Source organism: Sciurus carolinensis, chromosome 14 (assembly GCF_902686445.1).
Source record: "Sciurus carolinensis chromosome 14, mSciCar1.2, whole genome shotgun sequence".
Classification (NCBI taxonomy): Eukaryota; Metazoa; Chordata; class Mammalia; order Rodentia; family Sciuridae; genus Sciurus; species Sciurus carolinensis.
In genome coordinates, this window is record NC_062226.1 from 57065780 (window position 1) to 57090621 (window position 24842).

The 24842-nt window shown below is 33.6% G+C and overlaps 1 protein-coding gene across 11 annotated transcripts in view; it reads left to right on the forward strand.

Moving 5' to 3' along the window:
• Positions 1-24842, forward strand: part of Mpdz (multiple PDZ domain crumbs cell polarity complex component) — a 167735-nt gene that overhangs the window by 38479 nt on the left and 104414 nt on the right. For all 11 annotated transcript variants that reach the window (XM_047523911.1, XM_047523905.1, XM_047523904.1 and 8 more), the window contains exons 4-6: positions 22632-22841; positions 23199-23338; positions 24433-24646. In XM_047523911.1, coding sequence (XP_047379867.1) covers positions 22632-22841; positions 23199-23338; positions 24433-24646 — 564 coding nt within the window. The remainder of the gene's footprint in view (positions 1-22631; positions 22842-23198; positions 23339-24432; positions 24647-24842) is intronic.

Genomic DNA, 24842 nt, shown 5'->3' on the forward strand with positions numbered 1-24842 from the left:
TATTTTATCATTATAACAATGCTATAAAGGAGGTAACATGATTTTCCTCATTTTATAGGTAGGGGAAATGGAGGCACAGAGAGATTATGTGGTGGGGCTAATGATTAAACCCAAGTAGGCTAAATTCAGGGTCCAGGTCTTAATCAGAGACCTCTATTAGTTTTTGTTTTATTGTCTTAAACAGCATAATGAACAAAACGTAAGGATTTCCTAGTGATCAAGGGCTTTTTGTTATATCTGTTCTTATATTGTAGCTATAATATAGTCTAGTGGTAATTGAAGACAGACACAACTTAGGTATTTGTGTGTGTGTGTATATACACACACAAATATAATTATAAAATAGTATGCAATATACATTATATATCGCCTCATCCTGCAAGGCCATTTACTCAGTTTCCCAAACTGGGTGATGAGGGGATGAAGGGAAGACAGATACAGAAGTAGAGAAAAAGCTGGGTTTGGTGGATCGGCCAAACCCTGACGAGGGAAGACTGACTACCAGCAAACTCAGCTCATTTATTATATAGGTCTAAACATCAAAAGGATTTATTGTGAGAGTTTCTTCAAGATGAACCAAAGTTGAGGGTAAAACAGCTCAATTAACACTTATCAGCTTGTGCCCATAATTTTCTTCCCCTGGGCAGCTGGTGTTTGAACCTGAGATCAAGAACTGAACAACTCTGTGGCTGACCAGACCCCCTTTTGAACAGGGTGTCACCATAGCAAGTGGGTAATCTTATGGGCACCTTTGCACTGAAAAGTTCCCAAGAGAGGTGTTGCCTCTGTTTCTGGGCAGTTCAAAGACCCATAATTTATTTGCTGCTCCTGACAATATTTTATATGTTATATAAATAATACAAACATATAATCAAATATGTATACATGCACACACATATCCCTCACTGAGCCTTTTTTTTTCTTTAGTTTAAAAATGGGAACTAAGTGTTTCAGTCAACTTTTTGCTGCTGTGACTAAATGATATGACCAGCACAATTATAGAGGAGGAAAGGTTTATTTGAGCGCTCACAGTTTCAGAGGTCTTAGTCCATAGAAGGCCAACTCCATTCCTCAGGGATTGAGGTGATAATGGTAGAAGAATGTGGCAGAGGAAAACAGCTCACATTATGAGGAAGGGGAGAGAGAGAGAGAGGAAGACACACACACACACACACACACACACACACACACACACACACACACACTCTCCAGATATAAAATATATACCCCAAAGCTACACCCCAGTTTCAGTCTCCTCCAGTCACACCCTACCACTTCAGTTAATCCCGTCAGGGATTAATTCACTGATTGGGTTAAGACTCTTACAACCCAATCATTTCTCCTCTGAACCTTCCTGCATTTTCTCAAGTGTGAGCTTTTGGGGGACACCTCACATCCAAACCATAACACTAAGTAACATGAATTTGAAAGGTCTAAAGCATAGGCCAGTGGTTTACCAGCACTCAGAGAATACTGGTTTTCTTTTTTACTGCTCCCCCTTCCTACTGAAATTTAATATTCTAAAGAATCAGTTCTCAAACATTTTGGTCTTATGAATGGTTTATATTCATAAAAATTATTAAGAACTTCAAAGAGTTATTGCTTATGTGGTTTATCCACCAATAATTATCTTGAAAGAAATTGAAATTAAGAAATATTTTAAATATTTATGAATTTACTCAAAAATAATCATAAAATCCATTTTATGTTCAAAAATTAATGCAAAGAGTGGCATTGCTGTATACTTTTTGCAAGTCTCTTTAATGGAGGCTAACTTAGAGAAAAACTGGATTCTCCAATCTGCTGTGTTTAATCTGTTTGCATTTGTGGTTTGTAATTGCTGTATATGGAAGAAATCTGACATCGCACAGATGTATAAGCTGGAAAGGGAAGAGAATAGCTCTTAGATAGTGTATCAAAACTTGCTATGGAGCTGCCTATAGTGTCAGCTACTTGTGAGGCTGGAGGCAGGAAGATCACTTTTGACCACAAATTTGAACCCAGCCTAGGCAACATAGACTCTGTCAAAACAAAAACAAATAACACTTTAGTGGTTCTATCTTTTTTCTTTTGAAACTGGGGATTGAACCCAGAGGTGTTCTACCATAGAGCTTCATTCCCAGCAACATCACCCTACCCCACCATCTTTGTTTTTTTTTTTTTTTTTGAAACAGTGTCTCACAGAGTTGCCAAGGATGACCTCAAATGTATGATCCTCCTGCATCCACTTCCCTGGTTACTGGGATCACAGGTGTAAGCTACCCAGATTCAGGTATATTCTGAAAGGTTAGCTGGAATATGGAGTCTGAAAACAAAATCAATGAATACTTTGTATTCTGTCATATAAAATCTACTAGTCTACTTTTCTCTTTCATTTTTTTCCATCCAAATATAATTTTATATCATTTTGGTCATTTGGAAAATTTGAAAAATAGCAAAATCACATTTTATTATATAATATCAAAACTATGACTGTTTTAACTTCAAGTTATTTTCCAATCATTACCTAAGTGTTCACATATGTATGTATTTTAGTTACACTTGCTAATATCACTTTTTTTTTGACAGTTGGCCACTTGTTTTCTTTTTTTCTTTTTCTTTTTTTTTGTAAACAAATGGGATACATGTTGTTTCTCTGTACATGGAGTAAAGGCATACCATTTGTGTAATCATAAATTTATATAGGGTAATGTTGTTTGATTCATTCTGTTATTTTTTCCCTTCCCCCCATCCCTCCCACCCCTCTTTTCCCCCTATACAGTCCTTCCTTCCTCCATTTTTGCCACCCTCCTTAACCCTAACCCTAAACCTAACCCTAATCCTAACACTAACCCCTCCCATGCCCCATTATGTGTCATCATCCCCTTATCAGCAAGATCATTTGTCCTTTGGTTTTTTGAGATTGGCTTATCTCACTTAGCATGATATTCTCCAATTTCGTCCATTTGCTTGCAAATGCCATAATTTTATCATTCTTTATGGCTGAGTAATATTCCACTGTATATATATGCCACAGTTTCTTTATCCATTCATCAATTGAAGGACATCTAGGTTGGTTCCACAATCTGGCTGTGGTGAATTGAACAGCTATGAACATTGATGTGGCTGTATCTCTGTAGTATACTGATTTTAAGTCCTTTGGGTATAGGCCAAGGAGTGGGATAGCTGGGTCAAATGGTGGTTCCATTCCAAGCTTTCTGAGGAATCTCCATACTGCTTTCCAGGGTGGCTGCACTAATTTACAACCTCACCAGCAATGTATGAGTGTACCTTTTCCCCCACATCCTCGCCAACACCTGTTGTTGCTTGTGTTCTTGATAATCGCCATTCTAATTGGGGTGAGATAGAATCTTAGTGTAGTTTTGATTTGCATTTCTCTTATTACTAGAGATGTTGAACATTTTTTCATATATCTGTTGATTGCTTGTAGATCTTCTGTGAAGTGTCTGTTCATTTCCTTAGCCCATTTGTTGATTGGCTTATTTGTATTCTTGGTGTAGAGTTTTTTGAGTTCTTTATATATTCTGGAAATTAGTGCTCTATCTGAAGTATGAGTGGCAAAGATATTGTCCCACTCTGTAGGCTCTCTCTTCACATTACTGATAGTTTCCTTTGCTGAGAGAAAGCTTTTTAGTTTGAATCTATCCCAGTTGTTGATTCTTGCTTTTATTTCTTGTGTTGTGGGAGTCCTGTTAAGGAAGTCTGATCCTAAGCTGACGTGTTGAAGATTTGGACCTACTTTTTCTTCTATAAGATGCAAGGTCTCTGGTCTGATTCCGAGGTCCTTGATCCATTTTGAGTTGTTTTGTGCAGGGTGAGAGATAGGGGTTTAATTTCATTCTGTTGCATATGAATTTCCAGTTTTTCCAGCACCATTTGTTGAAGAGGCTATCTTTTCTCCATTGCATATTTTTGGCCCTTTTGTCTAATATGAGAAAATTGTATTTATTTGGGTTTGTGTCCATGTCCTCTATTCTGTACCATTGATCTACCTGTCTGTTTTGGTGCCAATACCATGCTGTTTTTGTTACTATTGCTTTGTAGTAGAGTTGAAGATCTGGTATTGCGATACCCCCTGCTTCGCTCTTTCTGTTAAGGATTGCTTTAGCTATTCTGGGTTTCTTATTCTTCCAGATAAATTTCATGATTGCTTGCTTTATTTCTGTAAGGTACGTCATTGGGATTTTAATTGGAATTGCATTGAATCTGTATAGCACTTTTGGTAGTATAGCCATTTTGACAATATTAATTCTGCCTATCCAAGAACATGGGAGATCTTCCCATCTTCTAAGGTGTTCTTTAATTTCTTTCTTTAGTGTTCTGTAGTTCTCATTGTAAAGGTCTTTCACCTCTTTTGTGAGATTGATTCCCAAGTATTTTATTTTTTTCGAGGCTATTGTGAATGGGGTAGTTTTCCTAATTTCTCTTTCTGAAGATTCATCACTTACATATAAAAATGCATTGGATTTATGAGCATTGATCTTGTAACCTACTACTTTACTGAATTCACTTATGCGTTCTAAAAGTTTTCTGGTGGAATTTCCGGGTTCCTCTAAATATGTAATCATGTCCTCAGTGAACAGGGATAGTTTGAGTTCTTCTTTTCCTATTCGTATTCCTTTAATTTCTTTGGTTTGTTTCATTGCTCTGGCTAGAATTTCAAGGACGATGTTGAATAGAAATGGTGAAAGAGGGCATCCCTGCTTTGTTCCAGTTTTTAGGAGGAATGCTTTCATTTTTTCACCGTTTAGAATGATATTGGCCATGGGCTTAGCGTAGATGGCCTTTACAATGTTAAGGAATGTTCCCACTATCGCTATTTTTTCTAGTGTTTTGAACATGAAGGGATGCTGTATTTTATCAAATGCTTTTTCTGCATCTATTGAAATAATCATGTGATTCTTCACTTTAAGTCTGTTGATATGGTGAATGACATTTATTGATTTCCGGATGTTGAACCAACCTTACATCCCTGGGATAAAACCCACTTGATCGTGGTGCACTATCTTTTTAATATATATTTGTATGCGATTTGCTAAAATTTTGTTGAGAATTTTTGCGTCGATGTTTATTAAGGATATAGGTCTGAAATTTTCTTTCCTCGATGTGTCTGTCTGGTTTAGGGATCAGGGTGATATTGGCTTCATAGAATGAGTTTGGGAGGGTTCCCTCCTCTTCTATTTCATGGAATAGTTTGAGGAGTATTGGAATGAGCTCTTCTTTAAAGGTTTTGTAGAACTCGGCTGAGAACCCATCTGGTCCCAGACTTCTCTTTGTTGGTAGGCTTTTGATGACCTCTTCTATTTCATTGCTTGCAATTGATGTATTTAAGTTGTGTATGTACTCCTGGTTCAGTTTAGGTAATTCATATGTCTCTAGAAACTTGTTGATGTCTTTGAGGTTTTTTGTTTTGTTGGAATATAGATTTTCAAAATAGCTTCTAATTATGTTTTGTATTTCAATCGTGTCTATTGTGGTATTTCCTTGTTCATTCCTAATTTTAGTAATTTGAGTTTTCTCCCTCTTTCTCTTTGTTAGTGTGACTAAGGGTTTATCAATTTTGTTTATGTTTTCAAAGAACCAACTATTTATTTTGTTAATTTTTCCAATTGTTTCTTTTATTTCAATTTCGTTGATTTCGGCTCTGATTTTAACTATTCCTGTCTTCTACTACTTTTGGTGTTGGTCTTCTCTTCTTTTTCTAGGGCTTTGAGCTGTAGTGTTAATTCGTTTATTTTTTGATTTTTACTTTTTTGTTGAATGTGTCCCATGAAATAAATCTTCCTCTAAGTACTGCTTTCATAGTGTCCCAGAGATTTTGATATGATGTGTCTTTGTTCTCGTTTACTTCTAAGATTTTTTTTATTTCCCTCCTGATGTCTTCTGTTATCCATTCATCATATAATAGTGTATTATTTAATCTCCAGGTATTGGAGAAGTTTCTGTTTTTTATTTTGTCATTTATTTCTAATTTCAATCCATTATGATCTGATAGAGTACAAGGTAGTATCTCTGTCTTCTTGTATTTGCTAACAGTAGCTTTGTGGCATAAAAAAATATTGTCTATTTTAGAGAAGGATCCATGTGCTGCTGAGAAGAAAGTGTATTCGTTCTTTGTTGGATAGTATATTCTACATAGGTCTGCTAAGTCTAAATTGTTGATTGTGTCATTGAGATCTATGGTTTCTTTATTCAATTTTTGTTTGGAAGATCTATCCAGTGGTGAGAGAGGTGTGTTAAAATCGCCTAGTATTATCGTGTTGTGGTCTATTTGATTTCTGGAATTGAGAAGGATTTGTTTGATGTACATGGATGAGCCAATGTTCGGGGCATAGATATTTATGATTGTTATGTCTTGCTGATTTATGCTTCCCTTAAGCAGCATGTAATGTCCTTGTTTATCCCTTCTGACTAGTTTTGGCTTGAAGTCCAATTTATCTGAAATGAGGATGGATTCTCCAGCTTTTTGCTGTGTCCATGTGCATGGTATGTTTTTCCCATACTTTCACCTTTAGTCTATGGGTATCTCTTTCTATGAGATGAGTCTCTTGCAGGCAACATATTGTTGGATCTTCCTTTTTAATCTAATCTGCCAGTTTATGTCTTTTGTTTGATGAGTTCAGGCCATTAACATTCAAGGTTATTATTGTGATATGTTGTGTATTCCCAGTCATTTGACTCATTTTTGTTTTTGACATGATTTGGTTTCTCCTGTATTTGGCTATTCCTTTAGGCTAGTTCCTCCCGTTGCTGATTTGCATCATTGTTTTTCATCTCTTCCTCATGGAATATTTTGCTGAGAATGTTCTGTAGCGCAGGCTTTCTTTTTGTAAATTCTTTTAGCTTTTGTTTATCATGGAAGGATTTTATTTCGTCATCAAATCTGAAAGTAAGTTTTGCTGGGTATGAGATTCTTGGTTGGCATCCGTTTTCTTTCAGGGCTTGGTAAATATTGTTCCAGGGCCTTCTAGCTTTTAGGGTTTGGATTGAAAAATCTGCTGATATTCTTATTGGTTTCCCCCTGAATGTAATTTGATTCTTTTCTCTCGCAGCCTTTAAAATTCTGTCTTTATTTTGTATGTTAGGTATTTTCATAATAATGTGCCTTGGTATGGGTCTGTTGTAATTTTCTATATTTGGAGTTCTATAAGCCTCTTGTACTTGGTTTTCCATTTCATTCTTCAGATCTGGGAAATTTTTTGATATTATTTCATTAAATAGATTGTTCATTCCTTTGGTTTGTTTGTCTAAGCCTTCCTCAATCCCAATAATTCTTAAATTTGGCCTTTTCATGATATCCCATAATTCTTGTAGATTCTATTCATGATTTCTTACCATCTTCTCTGTTTGGTCAACTTTGTTTTCTAGATTAAATATTTCACCTTAATGTCTGAGGTTCTGTCTTCCAGGTGTTCTATCCTATTGGTTATGCTTTCTATGGAGTTTTTAACTTGGTTTATTGTTTCCTTCATTTCAAGGATTTCTGTTTTTTTTTTTTTTTTCAGTATCTCTAACTCTTTATTGAAATGATCTCTTGCTTCCTGTATTTGTTCTTTTAACTGTTGATTGGTGCGATCATTTAATGCCTGCATTTGCTCTTTCATCTCTTCCTTCAATGCCTGCATTTGCTCTTTCATCTCCTCCTTTGGTTTCTTTGATTGTTTTAAGTATGTACATTCTGAACTCCCTTTCTGACCTTTCTTCTGCCATGCTGTCATTGGATTTTACTGATGTAGCATCTAGGTTTGTTTGGGACATTTTCTTCCCTTGTTTTCTCATATTTGTCAGGTATCTACCCCTCTAGTAGTGAAACTCTGCGATATTGCAGATTTCCTCTGTTGACTTATAGTGTCCCTGTAGATTTCCAGTATATCACCTCCCAGCCTTCAGTAGCCTGAAGTCTTGGAGGAACTTGATAATGCAGTGCTTCCGAAGAAAGCTGCCCCTAGCTCGCTACTGGGTCCAGGACTGGGGGCTGGTTCTGGGTGGAAATCCTCTCACTGGGCGGTCCTGCTCCTAGAAACTGGCTATAGATAGGGCCTGCCAACACCTGAGGGAGTCAGGCTGCTAGGGGAAAACCTTTCCCTGTCCTGCCTTGATCCCAGAAGTCATCTGCAGTCCAAGGCCCGCAGCTGGGTTCAGGGCTTGGGATTGGCTCTGTGCTGAAAAGCTCTCACTGGGTGGACCTGCTCCAAGAAGCTGGCTGTGAATCCCGCCTGCTGGCAGAGGGAGCAGGGCTGCTTGGGGAAGTCTCTGGCTGCCCTGCCCTGGTCCCAGAATCTGCCTGTGGGCTGGTGACCGCTGCTGGATCCGGGGCTTGGGGTTGGCTCTGTGCGGAAAAGCTTTCACTGGGTGGCCTGCTCCAAGAACCTGACTGTGGATCGAGCCTGCCTCGGGAGGGAGCAGGGGTGCTTGGGGAAGTCTCTGGCTGCCCTGCCCTACTCTGAGAAGCTGCCCTTGTCTGGGCCTGCCGCCCAGGCCGAGCTTCACCCGGTGGGAGAGACTCATCCCGCGGCTCTGTGTTGGTCCGAGTCTCTCAATGCCTCCCCTTCTTGAATCCTGGGTTCTGGAGTGAAGGGCGATGCAGTCACCCTCTAGTCCGCCATCTAGGATCCCTCCCCCCCTCGCTAAACATCACTTAAGATCTTATCTATAATGTCTTTAAAATACAGAATGGTGTCAAGCTCAGGGTGTGGCAGACACAAGTGTTCCAAAATTCAAATTTTCTCTTGAAAGTTCTAGCTTCATTTTTGGCAACAATTACTGTCAACTGTTTTCCTCAAAGTGACAGTCTCACTTTGTTTATTTTTGAGAAAATATCTTACAAATATGCAGAATCACAGTCTGATTTTTAGTCATTTTCAAATATGCATGAAAAAGTGGATAGTTCAGCTTGCAACTCAAAAATAGTGATTTTCCTCAAGACAACTTATGATTTATATTTTCTTATCATTTTGAAACAATATTTTAAAAAGATTAAAAGATCAAGATATAATAAAATTAACAGCTTTTACTTATCAAGAACTTAATTTTTTTATTTGTTCTAATTAGTTATATATTACAGTAGAATGTATTTTGTCACATTGTACATAAATGGTGCATAACTTCTCTTCCTTCTGGTTGTACATGATGTGGTCATGTAATTATGTATGTACATAGGGTAATAATGTCTGATTCATTCTACTACATTAAGAACTTTTTTAGGTGATCTAAAGGGAGGGCAAATAAACTATTGCTCTTGATGAGAAATGCTGAAGACACTTTGTGGTCGTTTCTTTCAACCTGTCAGACACCTTCCTTCCTCTGTATCCAATGACAAAAAGTATGAATAAGTTCAAAACAGGTTTAACAAGTTTGAAAAAGAACCATCATTTTTAAAGTTAGAATCTCTGTGGAATCTCAGGGTTTAGGTTAAAAATCTTATGTTTTACTTTGTCATACAACTGACTTTTTTTTAATGGTAAACTTTTTTTTTTTAATGGTAAAGTTTCTTTCACAACAATAATGAAAAGAGTGTGAAACAAAACTATGACTGTTGTAACTTCAAGTTATTTTCTAATCATTACCCAAGTGTTCACAGATGTAGGTATTTTATGAAATTGAAGGAGTCTGAATTTTTTCACTTAAGGGTATTTCTAAAAATTTTAGTGTCATTTAGACCTTCTTTAAAAATTAATTTATAAAATACATCATCATGTGCTCTGCATAATGGTACCTGAACACACATTTTTACCTCAATTTGCTTGCCTAGTGAATTTATTTTTAATAAGTATCTTCATTTCTAGTTTCAGGAATGAATGCCTTCATAAATACAGTTTTTAGTGAAATCTGAAATATCACAAAATAACAGAACATGTTAAGTTACCATTAACTCAAATTGACAACATTGCATAAAATGCACAAGATCAGTTTTGTACCTGATCTTGTTATTTAATATACCATGACGATCAGCATTGCTCTAGGCAGATTAATGATCATTCATATGTACCTTCCCAAATATCAAGAAGGAAAAATTAAGAGTACATACTGTTTAATTCATTTCCTTCTCTAGGCTGTAAGTGTTCTTTGCCTTCCATCTTCAGCTTCATAGCTGATAATTTACCCTTTTTTGTACACAGAAATTTTAAGACAAATATGCCACTGAAGCTCTGCATTTGTGCCTAAATAGGGGCAGGTGCAGAGACTTTACATTTTGATTACTCAGGAATGACTCCTTTAACATTCTTAGGTCAAGGTCTTATTTTCTAAATTGAATACTCTTATCTTTTAAATTTATCAAAAAATGATAGGCAGAGATTAACAATACCTATCTGGGTTCTAGACTGCTGTCTTCTTGCTGTTGAATTCATACCTATGAAAAGAAAGTTATCCTATCTCAGTAGTTGTGTGAACTAAAGCTTTTTTGGAGTAATTTAATAGAATAGTTAACATCGTGATTATGGAAAGCATTTTGTCACTTGAATTATTGTCCCATCTAGAGCCCAATGTCTTAGAATTTTAGATATTCAAAAAATATTTGAATGAAAGAAAAGTCTCATGGAAAATGCAAAATTATGCATATTATATGTGAAAATGTTTTTTGTTCCTTATAACTTACTACTCTATTTTGTATGTCATTTAGTTCAGAAACTACAAGCTACTATATGTCCGAAATAGTCTCATCACATTAAACTAATCCCTTTGAACATGCAACTCAATTTCTTTAATTAGCTTTAAAAATAAAGATCATTAAATCAGAGTGCCACCATCAATTACTGCGTAAGGGTTTGCCTGTTCAATAATGCATCAGAGCTGTGCTCTAATCAGTATTTCACTGAAAGATTTATGGAAAAGGAGGTCTCCTAAGGTTCCAAACTTGAAATAGAGTCCTATTATGTATAAATTTTTTTCCCTGTGATTGCTATCATTTAGGTGCTGTATTTCTTTGAATAACTCATAGCATAGTATCCATCTTTGCATTTCAGGTTTGGGATCAGTTCCAGTGTTTTACAGCATTTTTTGTAAATTCACAAGAAAAAATAAGCATGTTTCTTACTTTGCAAGAAGAAAAGACAAGGTGCAGATTAGGGGAAAAAAAAGAAAAAGAGAAAAAGAAAAACAAAAAGTCTGTTTTTCTAAGAGGTGCACCTGTTATGGAAAATTCCCCGGAGAGTGCCAGATTTATTTGTCATGTTATGGGGTAACAAATATAATCTTTAGTGATATATGTTTATAAGAACTAGGGTTGAAAAACCAATGGTCATTTTTCTTGCTAACTCATTGTAGGTTATATATATGTATTTTAGCTCTTAAGTGATAGAAATATAGTACCATCAAATATACATAAGCATTTGGGTTATTTTCTTTTTATTGCTATTCTGTTGATTAAGAGTAAGTCATAATAATAGGAACATAAAATAAATTTTGGTAATCTAAATAAAAATCTTTAAGAATTTAATTATGAACCTGAGCAGTCATTTTTGTAGACAGTTATACAAGTACTTCTGGAAAGATTGATGATAACCATTAAAATAGAGCTAGTAATATTAACTTTATGTTCAGTTAACAATCCAGAAGGGATAGATGAAATACAAGAAGTTGATATTTCAGTATTTTGTTCTAGATTTAGTTAAGCATATCTCTATTTTTGAAAATATTCAGTTAAGTTAAAGTTAAGTGCATCATATTTTATATGGTCAAAACATTTAATACATGGATATCTTCCAAGTATTTTTGTAATGAAATTATTTTACAGAATAGTTTTTATTACTAAAAATGACAAAAATTATTCATAATTTTGAAATCTCATAATATTTGGATCAAAATAGTATAAAAATACAAAATCATGTTTTTTTCCAATTAATTTGACATGCAATTGAAGAATTAGAAGTTTTAATAATTCATAGTCTTTGAAGGACAAAAATATCAATGTGTACTTGCTGAGGATTTGTCTTTACTCCAGCACTTGTTAAAGGATTCATTCTGGAAATGGGAATTAGCCAATTGGAAATGGAAATTTGCCAATTGATATGTTCATAATTCATATCAGTTGTATGCAGAGGATCATCCATCATAGTAATACACGAAATTTCAGTTTCAAATATCAAATTCTCATATTCTTTTTCATTTTAAGGTGAATGCTTGGACACTGAATTTTAAATTCAAAGTTGGGACCACAGAAAGTGTAGCTTGTTGTATGGAGGATATTGCTGCCACCTACTTTCTTTAAGATAGGTATTTTTGTATCATGCATTAGAAAACTCTAGGTTTGTGGTCAATTATATTTCTTATTTTAACAACTGTGATAATACTGAATAACTGAAATAAAATATGAAATAAAATACTGAATAAAAATATGTGAATAAATAAAATGAATACAAATATGTGAATAACATAAGTGAAGGAAGAAATTGGGTAGCTTAAGGAAGTTTTACAAATTGAATATACATAAATATATATATGTAACCATCACCTAAGTCCTAGATATAGAAAGTTATGAGTATAATGTTCTCTTTTGCGCTGCCCCCCCGCCCCACCGGCAACCCACTCCTTGGGAGGAATGACTATTTTGAATTTTCATGCATAAATAAATAATACAGTTTTATGTAAATTCAGTCTTGAGTATATATGCTTTATGCCTGGCTTATTTGTCTTAACTTAGTATTTATGAGATTCATTCATGTTGTTTAATGTATCTGTATTTTTTTTTTTCATTTTTCATTGTGTGCATATACTAGAATATATTTGTCCTTTCTTTTGTTGATGGGAGTTCCCCCACCACCTGCATTCTTAGCTGTTGTAAATAAATGCTCCTGTTGTAAATAAATGCTCCTGGTGTAAATAAATGCTCCTGTTGTAAATAAATGTCCTGTGAACATACCAGTACATATCTTTCAGTGTTTGTTAGGTATGAATTTGTCTAGAATATTTTTACTGAAGAGTGAAAGTCCTGGGTGTTAAGGCATACACAGGTTGAGTATTCTTTATTCAAAATACTTGGGGCCAGAAGTATTCAGATTTTGGATTTTTTAAAAATTTTGTAATATTTTCATATATGTAATGACATTTCTTGGGGATAAGACTCAGGTGTAGACACAAAATTCATTTGTTTCATATATACTTTATACACATAGCCTGAAGGTAATCTGTTTTTCTTTTAAGCTGCCTTTGTTTTTTTTTTTTTTTCCCATTGCAAATAGTTTCCCTAAAAAAAATTGTAAACACCAAGTGAGACAGAATAAAAAATTAAATATGTCCACATATCAAGATATGACTGTTGCCATTTTATTCTGTTTACCTCCAGTCTTTATCTATGCAAATGATTATTTGTATAATTGAAGCTGCTCTATAGAAACAACTTAATAATTTGCTTTGTAATTCTACATTATATAATAAATACCTCACCAAGGTATATAACATTTTTTGCAACCATTAGTACAATATCCTTAAAATTATCCAAGGATATTTGGATTTTTTCCAAATATACTGTGACAAATAATTTTGTATATAGAATTTTTTGGCATATTTAAACTTGTTTCTTTTGGCTATTTTATTATGTGTTAAGTATTTTCTTTGGCAAGATTTGCTGACGTATTTAATGGTGAAAGGATCTAAACATCAGGTTAAAATATATGAATATCTCTCATGGTTCTTAATACATGTAGGGACCCAACTTGACATGACCATAGCCCTCATTTTTAAAATAATTTTTTATTTTTTTGTTCAAATTAGTTGTACATGACAGAATGCATTTATACATTTTGATAGATCATACATAAATGAAGTATAATCTCTCATTTTTCTGATTATATAAATTGTAGGATCACATTGGCCATGCAGTTATTTATGTACATGAAGTAATGTCTGTCTCACTCTACTCTCATTCCTACACCTCTACTTCTTCCCCTCCCTTTACTCCCCTCTACCTAATATAAAGTACCTCTATTCTTCCCTATTCTCCCACCCCCTTATTGTGAATTAGGTTCATATATCAGAGAAAACATTCAGCCTTTGGTTTTTTGTGTTTGGTTTATTTCACTATGCATGGTTTGAAGGTAATCTTACGCAATGTTTTTAGTGCACTGTGTTTTGCCTGTAACCTATCACATGAAATCAGGTACAGAAATTTCTATTTTGGCCATCATGTTGCTGCCCAAAATGTTTTATATTTTGAATAATTTTAGATTATGGAGTTTCAGATTAAGGATGCTCAATCTGTATTCAGCTTTCATAGGTTCAAACTTTTTTCCAAAGTAGTTATATGTCTGCTCTTACTGTAATATGTGAAAATTCTTGTCATTCCATGTCATTGCTTGTACTTGGTACCACCAGCTTTAAATGCAATTTTTCCATTTTTAGCACTCTGGAAGTTAGTTATATTGTAGTGTGGCATGTTATTGTTTTAATTTATATTTTCCTGTTGATTAATGTGCTGAGCATTTTTCATATGCCAATTGATTATTTGGATATGCTACTTTGTGAGGTTTGTATTTTTTTTTAAACCTGTTTTTCTATTGATTTGTCAGTCTTTTCTTACTGATTTACAAGTATTGTTTGTATTTGCTGAATAGAATGTTTTGCTTTCATGGCCACTATTTTCTCCTACTTTATGTTAATGTTCTTTAAGGTATCTTTTAATAATGGAAAGATTTTCTTATTTTAAAAAAAGTCCATTTTTTTCAAACTGTTTCCTTTATGGATATTGCCTTTTTTGTCCTACTTAAATCTTTTAACTATGCCAAGAATACAGATATTTTTCTCTTCTAAATTTTGGCTATGGCCATGAAGTATAGATAAGTATTTATTTGTATTTATGTAGTTATAGTTTTCTATTTGAATATCCATTTGACCCGGAACAAAATACCAAAAGGACCATCCTTTCTCCTTTCATTGATACCAATATTATTAAAAGGCCATATGTGTATGGTTCTGTTTCTGAATTCTGTTGTGTTCAATATTTTTTCAAAAAATCATTCGTATTTTAAGTAGAATAATTTTTTAAGTTTTATTTTCTAATTGTTTTTGATAGGAAATACAGGTGTTTTTTTTATATTGATTTTTATGTCCACTTAGTAATGAATTTAGTAAATTCAATACTTAGATTCATTTTATTTTTCATTGTATATAATAATGTAGTATGCAAATAATTTTTAGTTTTTGTTTCTTCAGTTTTGATCTTTATACCTTTTATTTCTTTTCCTTGTTCTGTGAAACCTTGAATCTAAAATGGAATAGAAGTGGTGATAGTATGAATTTTATCCATTATTTGATTTTACCTTTTGAGCTGATCCTGTTTTTCTTTTTTCTGTTAATGTAGCAAGCTAAAATAAATACTTTTGAAATGTTAATTCAACCTTTTATTTCTGGAATGCCCATCTTGGTTATAATCATTATTCTCCTTAAGAAAATTTAGTGTGTAAATATTATTGCTTAGGATTTTCCTATCTGTATTTAGATGAGATTGCTCAATAACTTTCCTGTAGAGTAATGCCCTTCTGGGGTTTTAGTGTCAAGGTTATACAAAGAGTAGAGAGCAATTCTCTCTTTCTGTATGAGTTTGTACAAAACTGGTGTTAATTAAAGAAAGAAATTGGAAGAATTTACCAGTGAAACCATCTGGACCTATTTTTGTTTTCTTTTATTTTGAGGGAGGAGATTTTTAATATTGGATTCAGATTCATTGATAGATGCACTATTGACATTTTGGTAAATTTATTTTTCAAGGAATTTTATTTCATATATTTTCAAATTTTTTTGGCATAAAGATATTGAGTGCATACTTACAGAGTCTAGTTACATTCCTTTTTTTCATTCCATTTTCATTTTCTTATTGACAGTTATGCCTTTTGTGTTTCCCCTCCTTGATCAATATTGCTAGAGGTTTATCAGTATTATTTTTCCTTTTCTCAAAGGCCAGCTTTCAGGTTTACTAAATTTCTTTATTGCATTATTTTTCAAATTTTCAAGTTTTTCCCTGATATTTCTTATTTTTCTGTTTTTCTGAGTTTAATTTGCTCTGTTAATGTATTGAAGTAGATGCTTAACTCATTGATTTTTAATTATTTTTTCCCCTTATACATGATATCTATAAATTTCTACATTTTTCTGTAGCTGCATACTACAGTTTTTATATGAAACATTTTCATTATTATTCAGTTCAAAAAATTTTTTTTTTTTTTTTTACTTATTTGACTCAGGTTTATTTAAAAACATTGCTTAATTGACTAACATTTTTGAGTTGTCATGTTATTCTGTTTTTGAATTCTTGCTTAATTTTACTGTAATCAGAGCACATTATCTAATAATATCAGTTCTCTGAGATTGCAGTCTTATATTAGGTCTACCTGTAGTTTATTTGTATAGATGTTTGTGTTTTTGAAGAGAATTTGCATTCAACAATTGTTGAATGAAATCTGTAAATATCAGTTAGTGATCTTTATTTAGAATCTTGGTTCAGATCTTGTATATATAGATTGTTTTTATGTTTTTCTGTCATTTTATGAGAGAAATATGTTATAATTTATGATGCTGAAAATGTACTTCTTATTTGAGGTTCTGAGTATTTTTCCCTTAATGTCTTGTGGTTATGTTTTTTAGATTACTGATTATTTGAACTTTCTATTGAATTGATCCTTTTTCTCAGTGAATTTTTCTATTTTATTAACACATCTTTAGTGTCCACTTTCCTAACAGTAGTTTAACTGCCCCAGATTTCTTTTGGTTAATGTATGTGCAGTGTATCCTTCTTCAATTTTTTTTTTTCTCTAATTTTTTCTTAAACTTGCATCTTTGTTAATCAGTATGTATTTGGGGAAATTTTTTTTATCTGAGAACTTTGGTCTTTTACTTTGAAAGTATTTAACCCTTTTATGTTTAATGTAATACTTGATAAGTGTGGTTTAATTTATCATCTTATTTTCTTCTTTTGTAATTTTCATTTTATTAGTAAATTATTTAGACTTTATTATTATTAGTTCTTACCCTAAAGACTGTAGCAAGTATCTATGATTTATTTGAGCCAGTTTTTTAAAAATATTAATTTTGATATCATTATAGATTCATGAGATTTTATTTTGTTTTGTTTTTTTGCAGTAGTAAGCCTCAAACCCAGGACATTTTGCCTACTAGACCAGCACTCTATCCAGTAAGCTATATGCCTACCCAGCTTGAAATTTTCAAATATAGTGTAGAGAATTCCAACATATACTTCAAGTTTTTCCCAATGGTTATATCTTAATAATATAATATAATATCAAAACCAAGTACTACCACTGGCATACTACACTGTGTCATTATCTCAATTTGTGTCATTTTTTTTTCCAGTAATATTTATTTGTGTAACTAGGACCACATCAAGATCAGGTCTATTCTTCAACACAAAGATCTCCTTTATTCTACTTGTTTATTGTCATATTCAGTTCCTTACATACCATTCTTATCCGTAATCCCTGTCCATCTTTAATCTATTTTTCATATCTATAACTTTGTTACTTCAAAAATGTTGTAAAAATAGAACATTTTAAGATTTTTTTTTTACACTTAGCAGAATGCTCTAGAGATCTATCCAAGTTGCGTTTATTCATATTTTGTTCCTTTTTGTTGTTAAGTAGTATTCCATGGTAGGGATGTGCCTACTGAAGGACATTTTGTTTCCAATGTTTTACTGTTTTAAAGTTGATAATATGAGAATGAGCACTTTTTGACAGTTTCATGTGTACAGAAGTTTTTATTTCTCTGTAATAAATACTCAGAAGTGTGTATGGTAAATGTTTAATTTTTTGGAAACTTTTAAACTATTTTTCAGTAAAGCTATATTGTTTTATATTCTTACCAACAATGTGTAAGCAGTCCAGTTTCTTTATACCCTCACTATCCTGAGAGGTATATAGTGGTATCTCTTTGTGTTTGACATTTCTTTAATAGTTAATGATGCTGAACATCTTTTGTGTGCTTATTTGCCATATATATATATATATTCTTTTTGGTGAAATGTCTGTGTATTTTGTTCATTTCTAACAGTATCCTATCTTTTTATAAACAGTTGAATCTCCTCATTTATTACAGATGTGAGTCCTGTGTCAAGTCCATGTATCTTTGACTGATTTGACTGTACTTTAATTAGTACTATCAGCACTTCCTGGAAGATGCAAGGAGCTTAAAATCTTTAGCCTTGTTTATTGAACTCCTTCTTTTGTGTGGCTGTATTACCCCATTACCACATTTAACATTTCACAACTTTAGATTATTTACTCTGTTAAGCAATTTCTGCTAATTCCCTCACATTTTAAACCTTTTTATACTCAGATCTTTTCTGCATTTGGATCTTCTATCTGAGATCTTTTTCTTCATGTCCAGTAATTCATTTTGGTATTTATTTTATACAAATCTGAGGCAAAGGAGTGGGTTTGTATATGTATGTGTATTGTGTAAATGCTGGGTGTTTTATGCATAGGTTGTTACGTTTTCAATTTTTTTTAAATCATTCTGTTAACTTCTGTCTTGCATGATTTTCCTTGAGAAGTCTGCTGTTTATTCTTCTTTCAAGAAAAGTTGCCCATTTACTCTTGTGATATTAAGATTTTCTGTGTGTTGGCTTTTAGCTGTTTACCATGTCTTGCTGTGGTGGCTGGCCTCTACAACAAACACCAATATTCCCTGCCTTCTGATGCTCTTGTGTAGTCTCATCTCCTTCAGTGTGGATTGGATTTGCTGCTTTATTTTGCCATAATAGAATATGTCAGAAATATTGCTATATTTTTGATACCTTCACTTTTTTTAAGGGCCCTTGTACACATTTTGTAGTTTTTCTCAGTGGAAAGGTATTCTGATTCAGTTATTGCACAGGGTGAACTTAATTGTAGATAGAACTAAAGAGAATTTTTGTTTTCTTGGAATGCTGCTATTGAAGCAACATTCTTAGCACAGCTCCAAGTAAATCCTTGCTAGTAAAAAATTACTGTCCATTTCCCCTGGTAAGGCATGTTGACTGATACCTAGGGTACTACACTCTTATCTACTTAGGTATTCTGGTTTGTCTGCTTCTTCAGCTCTTATCAACTCAGGGTACATTTGTCAAAAGTGATTTTTTAAAAGCTATTTATGCCATTTATACTTATAATTTTATGAAGTTGTATTTATGACTTTACCTATAAAAATTTAAATTATTTTAAAAACTATGTAAGTGAAATAATAAAGCAACTGTTTTTGGATTCATTTTGTTTGATTAAACTATGATACACTGAGGATAGATCTCATAAAAATCTAGAGTATTTCTTTAATCAAATTGTTTTTCAATTATTTTCAAGAATTTCTTTCCTTTTTGGTTTTTTTATGGTACTGGTAATTGAACCCAGGGTTTTTATACCACTTGAGTACGAATGCAGTCCTTCTTATTTTTTATTATGAGATAGGGCCTTAGTAAGTTGCCCAGCTACCCTTGAATTAGTGATCTTCCTTCCTTAGCCTTCTGGGTAATTGGGCTTACAAGGCATGTACCACCATGTCCATTCATGTGCTTCTTTTAGGGTGTTTCTCCATCTTAAATAAATTGAAATTAAAATAATAACTGTATTATATGAGTATGATTTATGTATCAAGAAGATAGAGACTTCTGTGTTTGGAGCCATATTCAAGAAGATCTCATCCAAACATTAAGATATTTATGACAGATAATACATATATTTTCTAAATTAAAATTGCTCAGGTTTTATATATATATATTTGTAATTTGATATGATTTCTGCCTTATTTAACCTTTTTGGGAGGAATTAAATCAATTACTAGTTTAAACTTTGTCTTTTAGAGTGTTTCTCCTGTACTTTAAATTCTGAAAGGTTGTTATATTCTGCCCTTTCACAAAGAATTGCAAACTGTTTAATTGAATATTTTACATAATTTTCACTTATATTTGATTTTTAGGTAATACACTAATTAAAATCCATAAATTAATATGTTTATTTCCTAAGTACATACAAGCTGTTTCTAGATACCAGTACTCAGCCAGAAGTTTAACAATACAGATAATTATTTAGTGACTCCTGCTCATTTGCTAGCAAGTTCAATAAATTATACAGATTGTTTATCTGTATACACAAATCACCATATATTTGTGTTTTCTTCTGTTTATTTTGTGTTCTATAAACCAAGGATGAGCTTCAAGTTATTTTTATTAAACATTTATAGTGGGTGTGCTCTGGACAGACCTATCAAGACAAATGTGATTCATTCCTGATCAAAGAGATTGTAACTCAGAAAAACACTTTATTACACTGTGACAACAAAATCAGAACGTACCTTTGTGCTTTTCCTATGAATATAAATTTTCAAATTTAAAAACTTGAATGTTGATGGCTTAAGTGACAGCTTTTATGTATGTGATCCATTTTAATTATGTAACCATTGCTTTTACATTTCCATGAGATCTCAAGAGCAGCAAGAGCAGTCATCTACATTTTCCAGACTTTAACAAATCAGGAGAAGACAGTTGATGTTAAATCCTTTCCTGATTCTCATATTTTACTAATGTACTATTGTGCTTCTACTAAATTTACTCTTGGAATGCCTCCACACCTTGTCTCCTGCAATATCAGAGGTTCTACTACTTCAGTGGTCATTTTCTAAAAGACTTTCTGGTCTCAGAATGTGATTTGTCCATTCCAGCTTACCATAGCAAAAGTACAAATATTTTTTCCTATGCGAGCATACCATAGGCGTTAGGACCTGGTGTGTGGGATCTTCAGCCTGTCACAAATTTCATTATGCCATCTGCTTCAACCTGAGTGGTGTATCTTCTGCTGGCAGACTTTGCTGAAGTTGCCATGGCTCAGGGTAAAAAAAATATTCAGTCTTGGCATAAGAAGCTTGCTTTTGAAAAAATAATAATTGATCATGCCTGCTATAGATTTTAAAATAATCATTTGATAGGTTTCCCAAAAGCTTCCTCTCAATACTTCAATCTCTTTTTCATCCATGGTATAGATAACTAATGCAATAGGTGAATTATGGGTAACTTTAGTAACTTAATGAATTTTCTGTTTTATTTTTAAAGACAGGTAACACAGTCTTATGTATGGATTGTGACAGTGAAATATTTTGATAGCTTTTATCAATGGATTCTCTGAATCTCACATCATATTTCCAGAAATTATATTTTAAATGACTGCATGCTTTGTGCATAATACAAAGATGATAAGAACAACATGATGAAAACAATTTAGGTCACAAATTACTTATTATCTATGTGGCTGTAATTTCATCATCTGTAAAATGGAAATAATGATACTTGAAGAGTTGTTTGGGAGATTGGATCAGAATAGGTTCTTAAAAAACAGGTAGTTTATTTTGTAAATGTATATTGAAGAACAGTTCTGTGCAAGGTACCTCCTGGGAAATGAGGACCTAGGAGATAGTAAATAGTCATATTTTCCCACTGGAGAATTTTATATTCTAGTCTTCTTCTACTGACTGGAATGGAAGCTCCATGACAACAGGATATATATATGTCAGGTGTTGATAAGTGCCATTAAAGTAAGTAGGGTGAGCTCAGGGAGCAAGACCGTGAGTGCTATGTTGAATAGAGTTGTCAGGGAGGGCTTCTCCCAGGAAAGGTTGAGCGCACTTGAATGAAATAAAAGAGAAAGCCTGTGGATATTTGGGAAAGGTACCTGATTGGTAGAGTGAGCAGATTGGCAGTGAACAGTGACATCAGTATAGCTGCAGATAGGGGAGTAATGGACAGAGTGCTATGAGATGAGGTCAGAGTGATCCAAACACATCATTGATGTAATCTTTCTAATGCACAGTTCTGGTTAAATATCACATTCCTGACACCCTATTTTTGTCACACATCCAGCATGAGCGAGGGAAAGGGTTTCTGCCAGAGGGATGGGCCGACTGTAAATTAATTGCTAAGAAACTTACTTAATAGAAAAAAAAACACAGGAGACAATTATCTTTTGAATCAGGAGACGTAATGGATTGAGTCATGCTAAGGATCTGACTCTAACAAAGATGGAAGAGCCCACCTTTCCTTTATTTATAGCTGTACCGGTATAAGGGGGACTGGGAGGAGCTTCTTCCATGAGAAACAGGATGGGATGGAGTTAAGGATGCCATTTTACTCTAGCGGGTCATGTGACACATGTAGGACATGCACATTCCAGCAGTGAGCTGCTCTGCCTGGAAACCACATACTTCGGGCCTTCTGAAACAATCTCTCATGTCTGTCAGTTCCTGAGAGCCAGGTTTCCTTGTCTGATGGCTTGACTAAGCCTGGTTTTATTGCAGGTCATAGTGGTACCCTATAAAAGTATAATATTAGTATTGACTGTTTACACCGCTGTGTCAGTTAGTTAATGTAGAGCTTACACACATAATTATAATCTTTCGAAACATTTTTTGTTATTATTTAATGTCTTTGTATCAGGAGTTAGACATAGCACACTGTCCTTCAAATCACCATCTTTCCCCAGGACTTCTGACACCAACCAATAGGAGTTAATGTCCAGTTCCCAGGTTCAAGGAAAAAGTGCCCATGAAACCACCTGCAATTCTGATTCCAGTTGCAAGTTTGGGGAGTTCCCAAAGCTATCCTTGATAACTTCATAATTCAGTCTAAGGTGTATTATTGTTAATATATTCTGTATTACTCTTAGGTTAGCACTGCAACTACAGTAGCTTCAAATGTTGAATATGCCCACATTCCTCATCTTGGTTCTGCTATAATTCCTACTCTACAAAATGAATCATTTTTATTGACTTCAAATAATGGGAATCTGGAAGCCCTCACTGGACCTGGTACTCCACATATCAATGGGAAGTCTGCATGTGATGAATTTGATCAGTTGATTAAAAACATGGCCCAGGTAAGAGTATTTCTTCCTGTTAGCTATCTTAGAATGTATCTTAAGAATGCAATCAAATTCTGGATTACTTAAAGAATTTAGTGGCATTTGGGAGTTTGGATGGTCCAGAGATTTTTATATTATATATTACTTTTTAAAATTATCACATTTTAAATCGAGTATTATATGTTATATTCCAGAAATATTCTTTGAGAAAAATAAAATATCCCATTCTAGGAGATAAGTGCTAAAAATTATGTTAGAAAATAATTTTTTAGTTTTGTCAATTTTTTTTCCCTATAAACAAAGTAATCATAAGATGGAAGTCAACTAGATTAATTATCTTTTAATTTCACTTCTTCCTTTGTTTTTTATCAGGGTCGCCATGTGGAAGTTTTTGAGCTCCTCAAACCTCCATGTGGAGGCCTTGGGTTTAGTGTTGTAGGGCTCAGGAGTGAAAACAGAGGAGAGCTGGGGATATTTGTGCAAGAGATACAAGAAGGCAGTGTGGCTTACAGGTGAGATTGTCCCAGCATCTTTTCTGTTTTTGATATCACATTCAGATTTGATCATTATGGGGAAATTTAGAAAAGTAAAAACAAAGATAAACAAACAACAATAAAAACTGAACATGACCTGATATTAACCAGTTTTGGGAGGTCATTATCATTGCTGTGATGAAAAGCAGGTCATTTGAAGTGACTGTAGCTTTTAAATAGTATGAATTTATTTTAGTAAGGAAAGAAAAATTGTACTAGAACATTTTCATTGTTATTAACTGAACTTTTTGATTAGATTTAAGAATTGCTGTACTAGAAATGACTCATGATAATTTGAGCTGTGTTTTATGATTATACTCAGATAAATAGCACTATATGTATCTATACTTTGATTTTTTAAAGATAGGACCATCTAAAATAACAATGTGTAGCTTGAGTGGGCAGTTAAAAAAATGAGGCCTTTTAAATGGAGGAGTTGATTAGGAATAGTAGTAGAATTGCCTTAAGAAAGTTGATCACCTGGATCCAAGCACATACTTTTTTTTCCTTAAGAAATATTTTATTATTTTTCTGTGTCAGTAATTCCTCCATCTAAAACATATCTGTGAAGAAGGCCATACTTTATTGTGGATGCATAAGAGATAAAAGGCTCCATATAATTCTTATTTATTCATTCATTCATTCTTTCTAGATGTACATGACAGTAGAGTGTATTTCAGAATACCTTACATACATGAAGTATAACTTCCCATTCTTGTGGTTGTACACGATGTAGAGTTGCACTGGTTGTGTATTCTTATATGAACGTAGGAAAGTTATGTTTGATTCATTCTACTATCTTTCCTATTCACATCCTCCCTCCCTTCCCTTTATTCCTGTTTATTCCAATGAACTTCTAATCTTTCCTTTCCTTGTTGTGGGTTAGCACCCACATATCAGAGAGAACATTCTCCAAGCATATACTTTTAAAAGTAGAACTGCAGAAAAGAGCTTAAAAAGTGTGGAAATTTAAAAATAGGATTGAAAATAACCGAACGTACATGCCAAAGAAGCTTTTTCTTTCTTGAGAACTGTCCAATATCTTTTATCACCTCGTTTATCACCCCTGATAGAGATGGAAGACTGAAGGAAACTGATCAAATCCTTGCTATCAATGGACAGGCCCTTGATCAGACAATCACACATCAGCAGGCTATCAGCATTCTGCAGAAGGCCAAAGATGCTGTCCGGCTAGTTATCGCCAGAGGCTCCTTGCCTCAGCTCACCAGCCCCAGAGTTTCCCGTTCTCCATCTGCAGCCAGCACAATTTCAGCTCACTCGAATCCCGTGAGTGTCTGAGATTTTCTAACAGAATCCAGTATACTTTTCTAATTCTTTCTACTTGTGTACAGGTTTCTAATTCCTGTAGGTTCTTTGTACTTCTTGAATTTTTTAAAAAAGATTTATCTCTTCTTAGCTTGGAATATTTGTCATTGAATTATGGTTAAGTTTACAGCTTTTTCTAAAACAGCTTTTTCTTTGT